Here is a 12,223-nt window from a genome sequence, read left to right on the forward strand (position 1 = left end):
AAGCCTGCTATACAGTAGTGCTAAGTGCCCGATCACTTTCATGCAGTCGCTACGTAGCTATTGTAAGCAGTACTTTACCTTAACGGGCATAAGGAGGAGAGGTATTTACAGTTTCCCTGGGAGGCCCGAGAAGAGGAAGCTGTAGAACCCCCAAACTCTTGTCTCACACGACGCTGGTCAGGAAAGTCTCGTCTTTAAATGTAGAAAAGATATATTTAGGTCTTGAGTGGCTATGTCTAGGTAGTTGAGCTAGAGGAGGGGATAGAAAGGCAAAAACAGCTTGTCCCACCCGCTCTTTACTATTGCGCAATCGCCTCCTGGCTGAAATCGCACTGGATGACACCAAATCCCACATGTGGCAGCTGGCTGAAGTCAGTAACAAAGTATCATTTTACATAAACAGAGTTGCCAAGAGTGTAGAAACTGGCGGTTTGCAATTTTTTGAAAACGTTTTCCATGTTATCATTTTAAATAAATCAGTGATACCCATTTCCCCCAAGTTTAAAGAGATATTGTAGTTTTAAAAACCCTACGGTGAAGAACACTGGGTGTAAGTTTGGATTGTTCTTTTATGATCATAATACTTACATAAAACACGACATCGTGAGGGACAGTTGTTGCTTAATGGCAGCAAGACAGAATCATTCAAATGTTCATTTTATTTACAGGCAAATAAACGGCTAAAACAGAATTCTTGCAAAGCTGAAAACAAAGCCCTCAGATTCTTAAAGAGCATTTAAACAGAGAGGTGTGAGGAATACTAACAGGATGAAGCAGGGATCACAGAAAGATCACATCTGGACTGTTAGGAAACAAAAGTTGGATACCATTCTTTGCCTGCGTGCATCTGACCTTTTAGCTCGTATGGCAAAGATGAGTCTGCTGTACAGAGTTGGAGTGAATAGTGTTCATTCAGGAATCAGTCTCAAAAAATAATCCATGTCAAGAACTTCTACACATTTAAAATATTGCCAGCAGTGAACAGTCTCTTTGAGCTGACAATACAAGGCCTAATTTCAGCATCAGTATAAACACACCTTTCTATACAATACAATATATACAATATTTACAAGATCTTTTTTTCAGTCATGGTCTCAGTTGTTGAGTTATTAAGCTGGGTGACACGTCCCTTCTCTGGGAATCCCATTTAGTGATCTGTAATCCGGATGAAAAGTTGCTTCTCCTCTATGATTTGACTTCTAAAAGTGGTTTGATGTCTTTAATCCCATGCTCTGCTGCCACAGCTATGATGTGGTCCAGGGCATTCATTTGGCCCAACATCTTCACAACATCTTTGACCTGCTCCCTGTTGTAAGACATGACATGACATGCACTATGAGCACTACAAAAAAATACTCATTACAACACAGCTTAAAAGCACTCATTGTGAAAAAGGAAGAGTTAATATGATAAAACAACACCGACAATGCAATTGTTCCTAAAGCACATTCAATACCATTCTTGCAGATATAGCTATTAGTAAATTCAAGGCGCCAAGTTGTATATACAAAGCCGTGTAGAGGTCCTTACTTTGAAGTGCGCCGCTCAATATCAGACCCGACCAGTGCGCTGCGGTGGATTGAGTTGGCCAGGTGGGTGAGGTAGCGACAGAATGGCTCCAACTGAGGCAACGTCTGCTGGCCCTTCAATCCAGAAAACCAGTGCGATGGCAAGCACTCCACCACCTGAGAAGCACACGAGAACGAATTAAACAATAGCTTTGTGTTATCATGTTCAGCGAGCCACTAATGGTAAAAAGATAACCAACTAACATCTAACACCCCAGCAGAAGGGCCAGTTTTTAATAATCATGCGACTTAAAAATAGCAACTGACCATGTAGTCATAAACAGGTACAACAGACCCCTCCTTCAAAATATTTTGTCTGTGCATGCTCACTCTTTACCACAATGATCTCAGCCAACAAATCTTATTGTATTTTACATGGTTGTAAATAACGAGTATGCAAGGTGGGGAAAAAAATGATGTATCGATCACAGTTTGTCACATGAGCAAACTAAAATTACTGCCTTACAGTTTGTGAGCAGTAATTTTTACAGTTTGTAAAATATATCATTTTAAACAAAATTTAATAGGTAGGACCAAAAATTTGTGTCACTAATTCTTATATTACCAAATGTGAAATCTTCTCATCTGCTTTGGAATATCAAGGTTTACAGCACTTTTAAAACAAATCAACTGAAAGCGCAGTTATCAGTTTAAAACTATATATGACAAGTAAAACCACGGTCAGAGAAAAGTTCTAAATTCAGTTTTTCTCAAAAACAAGTGAAGTAGTGATGACTGAGAACCTACACAGACGTAGTGATATCGGTACAATGTTCTCACACATAATATCCGTTCATGATGGATGGAAGGATATTTTGTTAAGTAAAAGAAATCTGCAATGCTCAGTTTAATCTGATTTATCTATTGAATGAAATCCACCCCTACTAAGTGATTACATTTTATCTACCTTTTGGCACTTCTGAATATTTTCCTCCCATGTATCTGTGGTCTGCAGTGCAGAGAGGATATATCGGTTGAGAGTGCTGTCCAAGGCCAAGTCTTTCAGAGAGGACATGGATAAGATACCGTCCCACTGCAGGATGTTGCCCAGCAGCTAAGCATGAAGGAGACAAGAGTTAGACTGGACTCAAAGGCAGCAACACAAAAGTACATAATATCAGTGTGAAGATACTTTGATTATCAGCCCGCTGCAGCTGCTTTTCAAATTATACAGATCTCATTGTGTGATCTCCAACAATCAGGCAAGCTATTCATGTGATGCTATCAGTTCAGCAACTGACTGGAGGAAGTAATTTAGACACACACACACACACACACACACACACACACACACACACACACACAAAACAAAAAGAACACACATTTGCACACATACCTTCACACAGGACCAGAACTGCCTCTGATAGAATAAGTAGGGACCACTGTTCTTGTTCTCCAGGATGCTGAATAAAAGCAAGAGAGATTGCTTTAAGCAGCTTTAAGTGCTTATTGTAAATATAGAAAAAATACTAAGTGGAATCAAAATGTTAATATTGTTATTAATAAGAACATACTTCTTGGGGTACAGTGGAAGAAAGACATCTTCATCCAGAGTCCTCCTGGTCCGTAAGACAATTGTTTTCAATAGCTCCTAAAAGAAGGGGGGGGGGGGGGGGGGGGGGAATCAAGGTAATGACAGCAGTTCTTCTAAAAATATCAGGTAATCTAACAGCCAATGTATTTTGAGGAAAAAGATGATGAGGGTGGGGAGTACCTGTGTGTATCGGTTGTCCCCGTGCAGCACAGTGGGATAGCCTTTTAGCAGTCTGTGAATGAAGCTCACAAACCTGGTTGTTTGACTGCTGGAAAGTGGGTCCCACACCTGCTCTGCCAACACTGCCACATGCACAAAGTAGAGAGAAATGCATATAGTAGGAGTAATTTTCTACAGGCTTGCAAGCCAAGGACATCTCTGAGCATGCTATGCCTCGAACCTGACAGTTTGGAGAGGATGACCTTCTCCACTATAGCAGGCAGCAAGCCGATGTCGCCATCTCCTTTTTGCAACGTGCTGTTCTCTTCAAAGCCGTAAAACAGCAGCGACTCAAACCAGAGCATGTACTCAAAGTTTGCACACTGCGCCTGCACAGTGAATAGAGAAAAAAAAGATTCCATCACCATTCCTCATCCAATTTCCTTTCAAAAAGGAACTGGTTACACTGATAATACACCCATGCCCTACCTCGAGAGGGTTCCATGTAATCAGCTGCAGACGGACTAAGGGGTTAAAGAGCTTGGGCAGACAGAGGCCTATGTAAGCATCTCTGTAGGTGTTGGCATACTCCTTCCTCCACACTTCAAAGTGGGATTTGATGTAGTCGAGAGAATGAAAGTCCTCCACAACATCCTCAAATACCTTCTTACTTTCCCTTATTATACGATCTGGGTAGCACAAAGAGATCACGTCAGATTTTAAAAAATTATTTTCAATATCAGTTGAATCTCATATGTATGGTACGTAATACATTTATTAGACTAACAACCAATGTAAGGTAAATGCCACAGCTGCCCTAAATTAACAGTATTGATAATTACCTAAATCATTTTTAGGTTTCTGTAACCAGTGTGCACAGGCTCTTTAATCAAAACGATACTTTCAATGCAAAAATATAACTACTATTTTTCATTCATTTTCAAATTTACTCTTTGTTTACTAAAAAAGGCAGGAAAAATATTAACGCACATCTTTGGTGCAGTTTTTTTTAAACTTATATTCCTAAACAGAAAACCATTTGTTTTCTTGTTGAATGTTATATTCAAATAATTTGACTTATTTCAGAGAAATTCATTGAATTCAGTTTGTTAAATTTAAACAAGATTTTGACAGATTTCTTTTTTTTTTTTTTAGTTAACATTGTTGAACACTGCATACAATATACATTTACTTTTTAATGTATTTTTTATTTATTTATTTTTAAATACAGGAACATACCTCTCTCCATGTTGAAGCTGGTGATGTCAGTAGAAGTCTCCTCGTCATCAGATGATAAGCCTTCTTTATGTTCTGCCCTCTTTCCATTCTGCTCTCTGGCTTGTCGTCGACGTGTCCTGTATTCATCCACGAATACAAAGGAAGCCAAATTAAAAACATGAGCAGAAATTGCCTTTTACCAACTTGGCACTAAGGTGACACTCTCATGGTCAAGACTTAAAATCGGATGCACAGAAAACCTTTTTTTTTTTACAAATCTATAGCTGGATTCACATTATTCGTTTCTGTGTAACTGTAATTGGCTTCGCATTTGTGGCCAAAAGTACAGCACAATACAGCATTTCCACAGGGAGAGGAATGTGAGAACAAGTTGGTACCTTCGTGCTTCTCTTTCAGCTATCCTCCTCTGACGACTGTGCTCTTGGTATGCTGCGCGATCTCGGCCAAATGAGTCTAGATTAGGAGCCATGACAGCTTTATCTGCAAGAGACAGGAGTAATGTTAGAGCCAGTAATGAGAAGCTAAGCCAACCCATAGCCTCATTCTTATTCTGATGACTAATTCCAAACTAAAACATGGGTACTCAAATAAGAAAGTATAATTAAAGGCTTAAAAATAAATTAGACGATCAGATCAAAATCTGTTTGAAATTTATCAAGCAGGTGAAGATATTGCCCTAGCCTTCCTATCTACTGGGCACCACTGGCAACAAAACATATTAAATCCAAACAATGTTTTTATCAATCACTTTTTGGTGTCAATTACTTACCAGGCTGGAACTTCACTTATGGCACAGTCAACGTGACAGATGACATATCACTTAATTTGTTTTTTTAAATGCCATCTTTACACAGTCATCTTTACTTGAGCTGAGTTACAAACACCCAGCTGACTTTCAGATTCGGCCATTAAAGGACAGCCGAAACAGCTCCCTCAACAAAGCTTTTTCCATAAACGTACATGCTCATCCACTCGACAACACACATCACTTAGCTTTAATCGTATTTGTGAGAGAAATGTGATGCGATACAACAGCGTGAACCGCAGACACACGCAGACATAACACGCACATACAGAGAGCTAATGAGGCCGTTCAAATAAATCATAAAAACCTTCAAGATGGACTGACTTGAAAGGCTTGCAAACTCCGACGATTCATCTTTAATATCATCCTGTCGTCTCTGGACAAGTCGCGTGGCCCGTTGCCTTAGTAACTGGTGCATGGCAGCCTCCAGCTCCAGGACAGCAGGCACCTGAAAAATATGATGCCTTCTGTGACCTCTGACCCAGCAAAAGTGGGACTCCGAGTCACAGGGATGTCTTGCTGAAGGGATAAAAGAAGTGGGATGGACAGTATAATACTGGAACCAAAATATTGCTGGTGTTGGGTGAAAATGTGCTATTCTGGGGGAGGCTCTCTGAAGTAAAGCCTGAACTTAGTGGACTTAGTTAGTTTAAACACTGAAAAGTGACAAAGTTAAGGGTCAACTTAGATTATTTGTATAGAAAATATAGTGAAGTTCATCATTTCTACCCAACATAAACAATATCATGATCCAGACATGTATATACTGTATGAAAGCACTCCACATTAATTCATGCTGACAATGGAAGGTTAGTGGCCCATTTGGAGCACAGATTAGTTGAGGAAACATAATGGTGGTGGGAAGGCCAGTTCTTCCATCATTCCATATAGTTGCTGTAAGACCAAAACTAAATTATTCTGTGAAGACATGCATTCAGAAGTAGCTATCTGGACTCGTTGTGAAAATATTTTAATACATACTTGTCTAATCTACTGTAATAATTTCTTTTGCAGCTCGAATCCATCTTTCATAAATCTAGTATCGTATTATATGAACAAAAACTAGTATATATTATTTCTGTTTAAACAGCTGATAATGTTAAACAACCTGAACAGGTATATTTATATATTCATAAATATATTTTTAATTAATGAGAGCAGTTTTGAAGAAACTGAGAAATACCTAAAGTGTGCTTCAAGCAACATATATGTACTGTCACATTTGCTTGTTAGCACTGTTAACTAGCCGTAATTATTCAACAGTTAAAAAAAATAAATATAATTACAATTAATCCTCAAAAGACAGCATTTCGATAGACTGTACCCCTTGGAAATCCACATTACGTGGAGATAACACAGACACAAAACAGCATACAGCTAATGAGACTGCAGGCGAATTCTCCCTTACCTTTTCACTGAAACACTCAAGCAAGTCTCCAACATACCCTCGCATCTCTTGCAAGAACTTATATTGCTCTGCATTGTCATTGGATGAGTCCTCCAGCTGCTGTATGGTACGCTCAGAAGCAGCAAGGTCTTCATTGATCTGTTTGTAGCGGTCGACATTTCCATTGTGGCCTGCATGCATTTGGCTGAGCCTGTAGACACATGACATACAAGGACAGAATGAGTTAGATGGTTGTAAAGCTAGTGCAATCTTAATTACAAGCTCTGCAGATAGAAAAGTTTGAAGTACACCAACAATAATAAACAGCAACTAGAGAGGCAACATTTTTGCCTCTCTGGTCCTTAGATCTGTGGACTGTGTGTCTCGGTCATCAGGACCACAGCAAACAGAGATGGCAGCAGCCGAGCTGAGGACTGAAAACAGACGTTGGTGCAGTTTTCTACTGGACCTACCTATCCTGCAGGCGTTTCTTTACCAGATCAATGGATACCGGGATTAGATCATTAAGAGAGGCCCCATAGTGAACGGAACCATTGTCAGCTTGTCCAGTCTGTTTGGCAGTCTGTGGAGCCACTGTACTGTAGGTGTAAGGCATGCTGTAGGAAGAGCCATACGGCTGGCTCTCATAGCTGTTCTGGTAGTAGACTGTGCTGTCTTCTGGCTGACTGCTTTGGACCTATTCATTAGGAACACAGAAAACACAAAACACTTCAGCTACTAAAAATAACAGCATTGCTCCAACTAACGATTAAAGCACAAATTTTCAACCCCATAAACTATTCAATATATTAGGGTGGCACAATGGATCAAATTTTAATTTCAATCATGATTTTGGCTTCCCACAATTAATTAAACATGATCAAGCGATATTGAAAATGCATGCTGCACTATAAAATGCAAAGGCAAATCAAGCCTTTCCTAAACATTGCATATGCTTAACACAGCTGCTCCCTGCACCATGTAGTTTCCTATACTAGCTTGGATGAGGAACAACTTTAAAAGACTGATGTACAGCAAAAGTCAGACACAGTGAAGAGCTTGTGCCCGATCATTACGCATCGTTCGGAAATGCGTCACTCGATTCAAAGTGACTTGAGTGACGTTAACCAAGAAGAAATCATATGCAAAGAGTTCTGTAAAGGTGTGTCTGCCTCGCAAAGCAACACAACTTATTCAAGCTGCTTCCAGCTCACAAAGATGCACTGAAATCACCAACACAATTGCATTCCATTTGACCAAAATGTGTGTCCACTAAACATTGTGAGTAACAAATTCACATCCATTATGCAGGTATAATAAATGTTGTGAAACACTATATTTTACTTCACAATACCAAAGTGAAAGCAAAGGGTGGTGGCAGTCTGAGTACCAATGCCCTGAAATCCCTTACCCTGGCCACCTTATCCAACTCATCCAGTTGGACTAAATCACCCATGTTCTGGGTCTGCCCCTGGGCTTCCTCCCAGTAAGACATGCCCAGAATACCTCACGTAGAAATGGTAAATGGCCTGTATTTATATAGCGCTTTACTAGTCCCTAAGGACCCCAAAGCGCTTTACATATCCAGTCATCCACCCATTCACACACACATTCACACACTGGTGATGGCAAGCTACATTGTAGCCACAGCCACCCTGGGGCGCACTGACAGAGGCGAGGCTGCCGGACACTGGCGCCACCGGGCCCTCTGACCACCACCAGTAGGCAACGGGTGAAGTGTCTTGCCCAAGGACACAACGACCGAGACTGTCCAAGCCGGGGCTCGAACCGGCAACCTTCCGATTGCAAGGCAAACTCCCAACTCTTGAGCCACGATCGCCCACGTAGAAGGTGGTACCCTAGTCAGATGCCTGAACCCCCTAACTTACTCCTTTATATTTGTAAAAGAGCAGCAGCTCTACTCCGAGTCCCTTTCGAACGACCAATCTTCAGCCACCTGGGAACCTATTCTGCTTCTATCTATGACTAACAAGTGAGGCTAGGCAGATACTGATTAGTAAATAGACAGCTTCATGACTACAAAAGATTGGTGCAGCATCTGCATCACTGTGGATGCCGCTCCAATTCATCTATCGATCTCTCCCTCCACTCTCTGCTTACTCGTGAACAAGACCTCGTCCCTGACCTGGAGTTATCACTCCATCCTTTTCCGATTGAGAACCGTGGTCTCAGGCTTGGAGTTCCCGATTCTCCTTCCAGCCGCTTCACACTCGTCCAAAATGCTCCAGTGCAAGCTAAAGGTCACTACCAAATTACCTAAATACGCTCAAGCTTCACAAAGATTGAGATGCTCTTACACACCATCTAAAGACATTGTTCCAATATATTCATATGGAAGAACAAATATTTAAATTTCTCCACTTAATTGAAAAACAGAAAAACTCTGATTAAGGGAAAGCCCCAGTTTTTTAGTAAACAATACAATGGCAGCACAGAATCAAACAGTAAGTAAAAACACAAACATCATTCACTGTCAACAGTCACACCTGATAGGAGAATATTTTTATTATATCTCTCTATCCAGAGATTCAGTACATCTTACCTGGGGTATGCTGATCCCTTTCCTAATTTGCTCCTGCTCCCAGCGGCTCACCTCCTCATCCTGTCCGGTATCCAGTGCTTCATCATCACTACCCTCAATACCTGTACACATATGAAAGACACATCCATTTTTAATAAAGTTAAAAAAACAAACAAATCTGATTCAGAATAGTAGTCAGTAGACAGCAAGCAGGGAAGCTGAATAGAGTACCAATCTCCTCGGCTATCTTTTGTCTCTGGCTTTTGTTCCTGACGCCGCTGAAGCGGATCCTTTTCTCTTCCTCATCTTCGTCATCGCTGGCATCTTGGTCTTCTCGTACCAGACGTTTCTTGGGCGCCTCTGTTTCAACCAGAGGAGCATCACCTCCCAGCTCTCTAGCAAGCTGCCGGCGTTTTCTGGCAGCATGGATAAATGCTGCATCAGGAATCTCCCCTGGAATAAAGTCAGAAAAGTCTTCATCTAACTTCTTGTGATGCTGTGCAAACAACAAACAATACAGCTTGTGTGTTTGGGGCATAGCACTAATGCAGTTAAACTAACACAGCAGAGTGGTAGATGTAAAACGCTGCACCTGTTCTCAAGATATCAAAACCAAAGACACTGATATTCCTTGTTACATAACACACAGAAAAACTCCACAGCTATTACAATGCCAATAAACTGTCATGAATGTGCTCCTGTGATGACAGTCCTTTCAGATAGGTACTGTGGTGGAAGTGTGTGTCGTATATACCTGGTCTCAAGCTGCCAAGTGTGGAAAGTGTGTTGAATGTTGCTCCTGTGCTGTTGCTTCTGGACACTTGACTGTTTGTCTGACCACTTTGACTCCTTGCATCCTCCTCCTGTTCATCAGCACTCTCCACCTCCATTTCTTCCTCTCCCTGTTCACTACTTGCTCTGCTAATAACTTCTTCTTTAACTGCAGGCTGAGCTGGAGCATCTAGAAAAAACAAAAAACAGGAATGCAGTGAAAGATGCATCAAGTCGAGTGAAATCATTTATGGCATAGTTGTGACTGTCAGATGTGGCTGACAACACAACTACTATGGTTAAAGAAGGTGGGGGGCCTCTGACAATTAATTGGCTGAAACATTGGAAGTATTTGCTAACGTAATTTAATGTCACAGTTAAAAAAAAATTATAGTTCTACTGCTTAATTAGGCTTCACCTTATTTCATAGTTGGGCGCTAATATATAGATAAGTAGTAAATATAATATTTCATGGTTCACATGACAGCACATAACGCATGGCATTGACAGTAGGCTAACACACCTGATTTGACATCCTGTTTGGTAGATCCAGACCTCTCCAAGTCCTCCTTGTATTCTTTCTTGAGTTGTTTCAGAATCTTTTTGCTGTGATTGGATTTCTTCACTCGGAACACCTCTGAGCCGTCTGTTTACAAACAAGTCGTAGCACAAAGTTAATAATGAGTCCAATTAACCATGCACAACGTGCATGTTAGCTTGGTGGTCAATAACTTTCTTCCCTCTACAGTGCCTGGAGTAGGAAGTGTAGTTTGCGCAGAATATGCAGAAACTGTTTGATAACGATCATACTTAAAACTGCCACGCTTTCTCCGGCTAATGTGAACAAGCTAGCTAGCTTAGCATCGGTTTGGCTACCAAAGTTACCTTCTTCATCGACGAAGCTCAGCAAACTGGCCTTCGTGGGTCCTGGCACGGCAGTCGTATCTTTGACCTTCTTTTCCTTCTTGACGGCTCTAACGCTGTTAGCCTGAAGGCCGTTACTATGACAGCTCTCTGTAGTGCTGAGCACTCCGGTAGCGTTGCTGTTGGAAGTCTCCATAAATGGGATTTCGGTAGGCCCAAACATTGTCGGCGCCAGCTGCGGCTGCTGACTCTCCTCCTGCTCATCCTCGTCGGACTCATTCCGACGTCTAAAGTTAGCTCTTTTCGCCTTCTTAAACATTTTTTTTAGTTTACCAGCTAAATGCAACAGTGCACGTACAAACACGGTTCATCTTAAAAATGTAACTCGAGCCGAAAGATGTCACAACCACACACCATGTCAGCCATTTTCTTTCAGAGAGATGTGCAGTGGATGCCGCGGTGCTAGACGGCTGTCTTTCCTTGGCTGTGATTGGCTGTTTCGCTGTCAGGCAACCGATTCTTCTTCGGTGTTTCTCGGGAGTTATTGTCCTTTCTCCACTGAAAGGACTTTTGAAATACTGCCTCCTTTGTAGTTTTAACTAGCTATTGTCCCGCGTCCTGAACCGCATGCGGCTCTTTTAGGTTTTTCCAGCAGTTCAGTGTAATCCTGACAAAGAACGAGGCAAAAAATAATATTTATCAGAATCATCAGAATCAGAATCAGAATACTTTATTGATCCCTGGGGGAAATTATTTTTGTTACAGTGCTCCATTTTAAACCAACATTAAGACAAGACAGACAATACGCTAACTAAGAATAGTACAATATATACATATATATACATACATACATACATAAGTCACTTATAAATAAATATTTGGAAAAGAAACATGTGTAGTTGTAGCAGCAAACAGTGTGTTAAGTGGATGCGTTGTACAGGGAGATGGCCACAGGCAGGAATGATTTCCTGTGTCGTTCAGTGGTGCTTTTCGGTAATCTCAGTCTCTCACTGAACGTGCTCCTGTGACTGACCAACATGTCATGGAGTGGGTGGGAGGTGTTATCCAACATTGTCTTTATCTTGGACAGCATCCGCCTCTCCGACACCACCTTGAGGGAGTCCAGCTCCATCCCCACAACATTGCTGGCCTTACGGATCAGTTTATTAAGTCTGTTGGCATCTGCGACCCTCAGCCTGCTCCCCCAGCATGCAACAGCATAGAGGATCGCACTGGCCACCACAGACTGATAGAAAATCCTCAGCATTTTCTGGCAGATGTTGAAGGACCTCAGTCGCCTTAAAAAATAGAGACGACTCTGGCCCTTCCTGTAAAGTGCTGTGGTGTTTTTAGC

At 41.3% G+C, this 12,223-nt stretch overlaps 2 protein-coding genes across 4 annotated transcripts in view; both read right to left on the reverse strand.

The window, feature by feature from the left end:
• Positions 1 to 314, reverse strand: part of slc7a1a (solute carrier family 7 member 1a) — a 32,036-nt gene extending 31,722 nt beyond the window's left edge. For all 3 annotated transcript variants that reach the window (XM_082549812.1, XM_082549813.1, XM_082549810.1), the window contains exon 1: positions 79 to 314. The gene's annotated coding sequence lies outside the window, so the exon portion shown is untranslated. The remainder of the gene's footprint in view (positions 1 to 78) is intronic.
• A 327-nt stretch (positions 315 to 641) lies between these two features.
• Positions 642 to 11,364, reverse strand: paxbp1 (PAX3 and PAX7 binding protein 1). The gene is made up of 18 exons (XM_082550135.1): positions 10,891 to 11,364; positions 10,529 to 10,651; positions 9,989 to 10,195; positions 9,466 to 9,687; positions 9,256 to 9,356; positions 7,166 to 7,389; positions 6,714 to 6,903; positions 5,630 to 5,753; positions 4,878 to 4,980; positions 4,501 to 4,616; positions 3,751 to 3,950; positions 3,503 to 3,650; positions 3,283 to 3,404; positions 3,083 to 3,159; positions 2,905 to 2,971; positions 2,476 to 2,622; positions 1,531 to 1,685; positions 642 to 1,306 (listed from the first exon to the last, which is right to left on the reverse strand). Exons 1-18 carry the CDS (start codon positions 11,186 to 11,188, stop codon positions 1,186 to 1,188), a joined length of 2,745 nt encoding a protein of 914 aa, XP_082406261.1. The 5' UTR covers positions 11,189 to 11,364; the 3' UTR covers positions 642 to 1,185.
• Positions 11,365 to 12,223: the final 859 nt, after the last annotated feature.

The sequence above is a fragment of the Aulonocara stuartgranti genome (assembly GCF_965226115.1).
Source record: "Aulonocara stuartgranti genome assembly, chromosome: 10".
Taxonomy (NCBI): Eukaryota; Metazoa; Chordata; class Actinopteri; order Cichliformes; family Cichlidae; genus Aulonocara; species Aulonocara stuartgranti.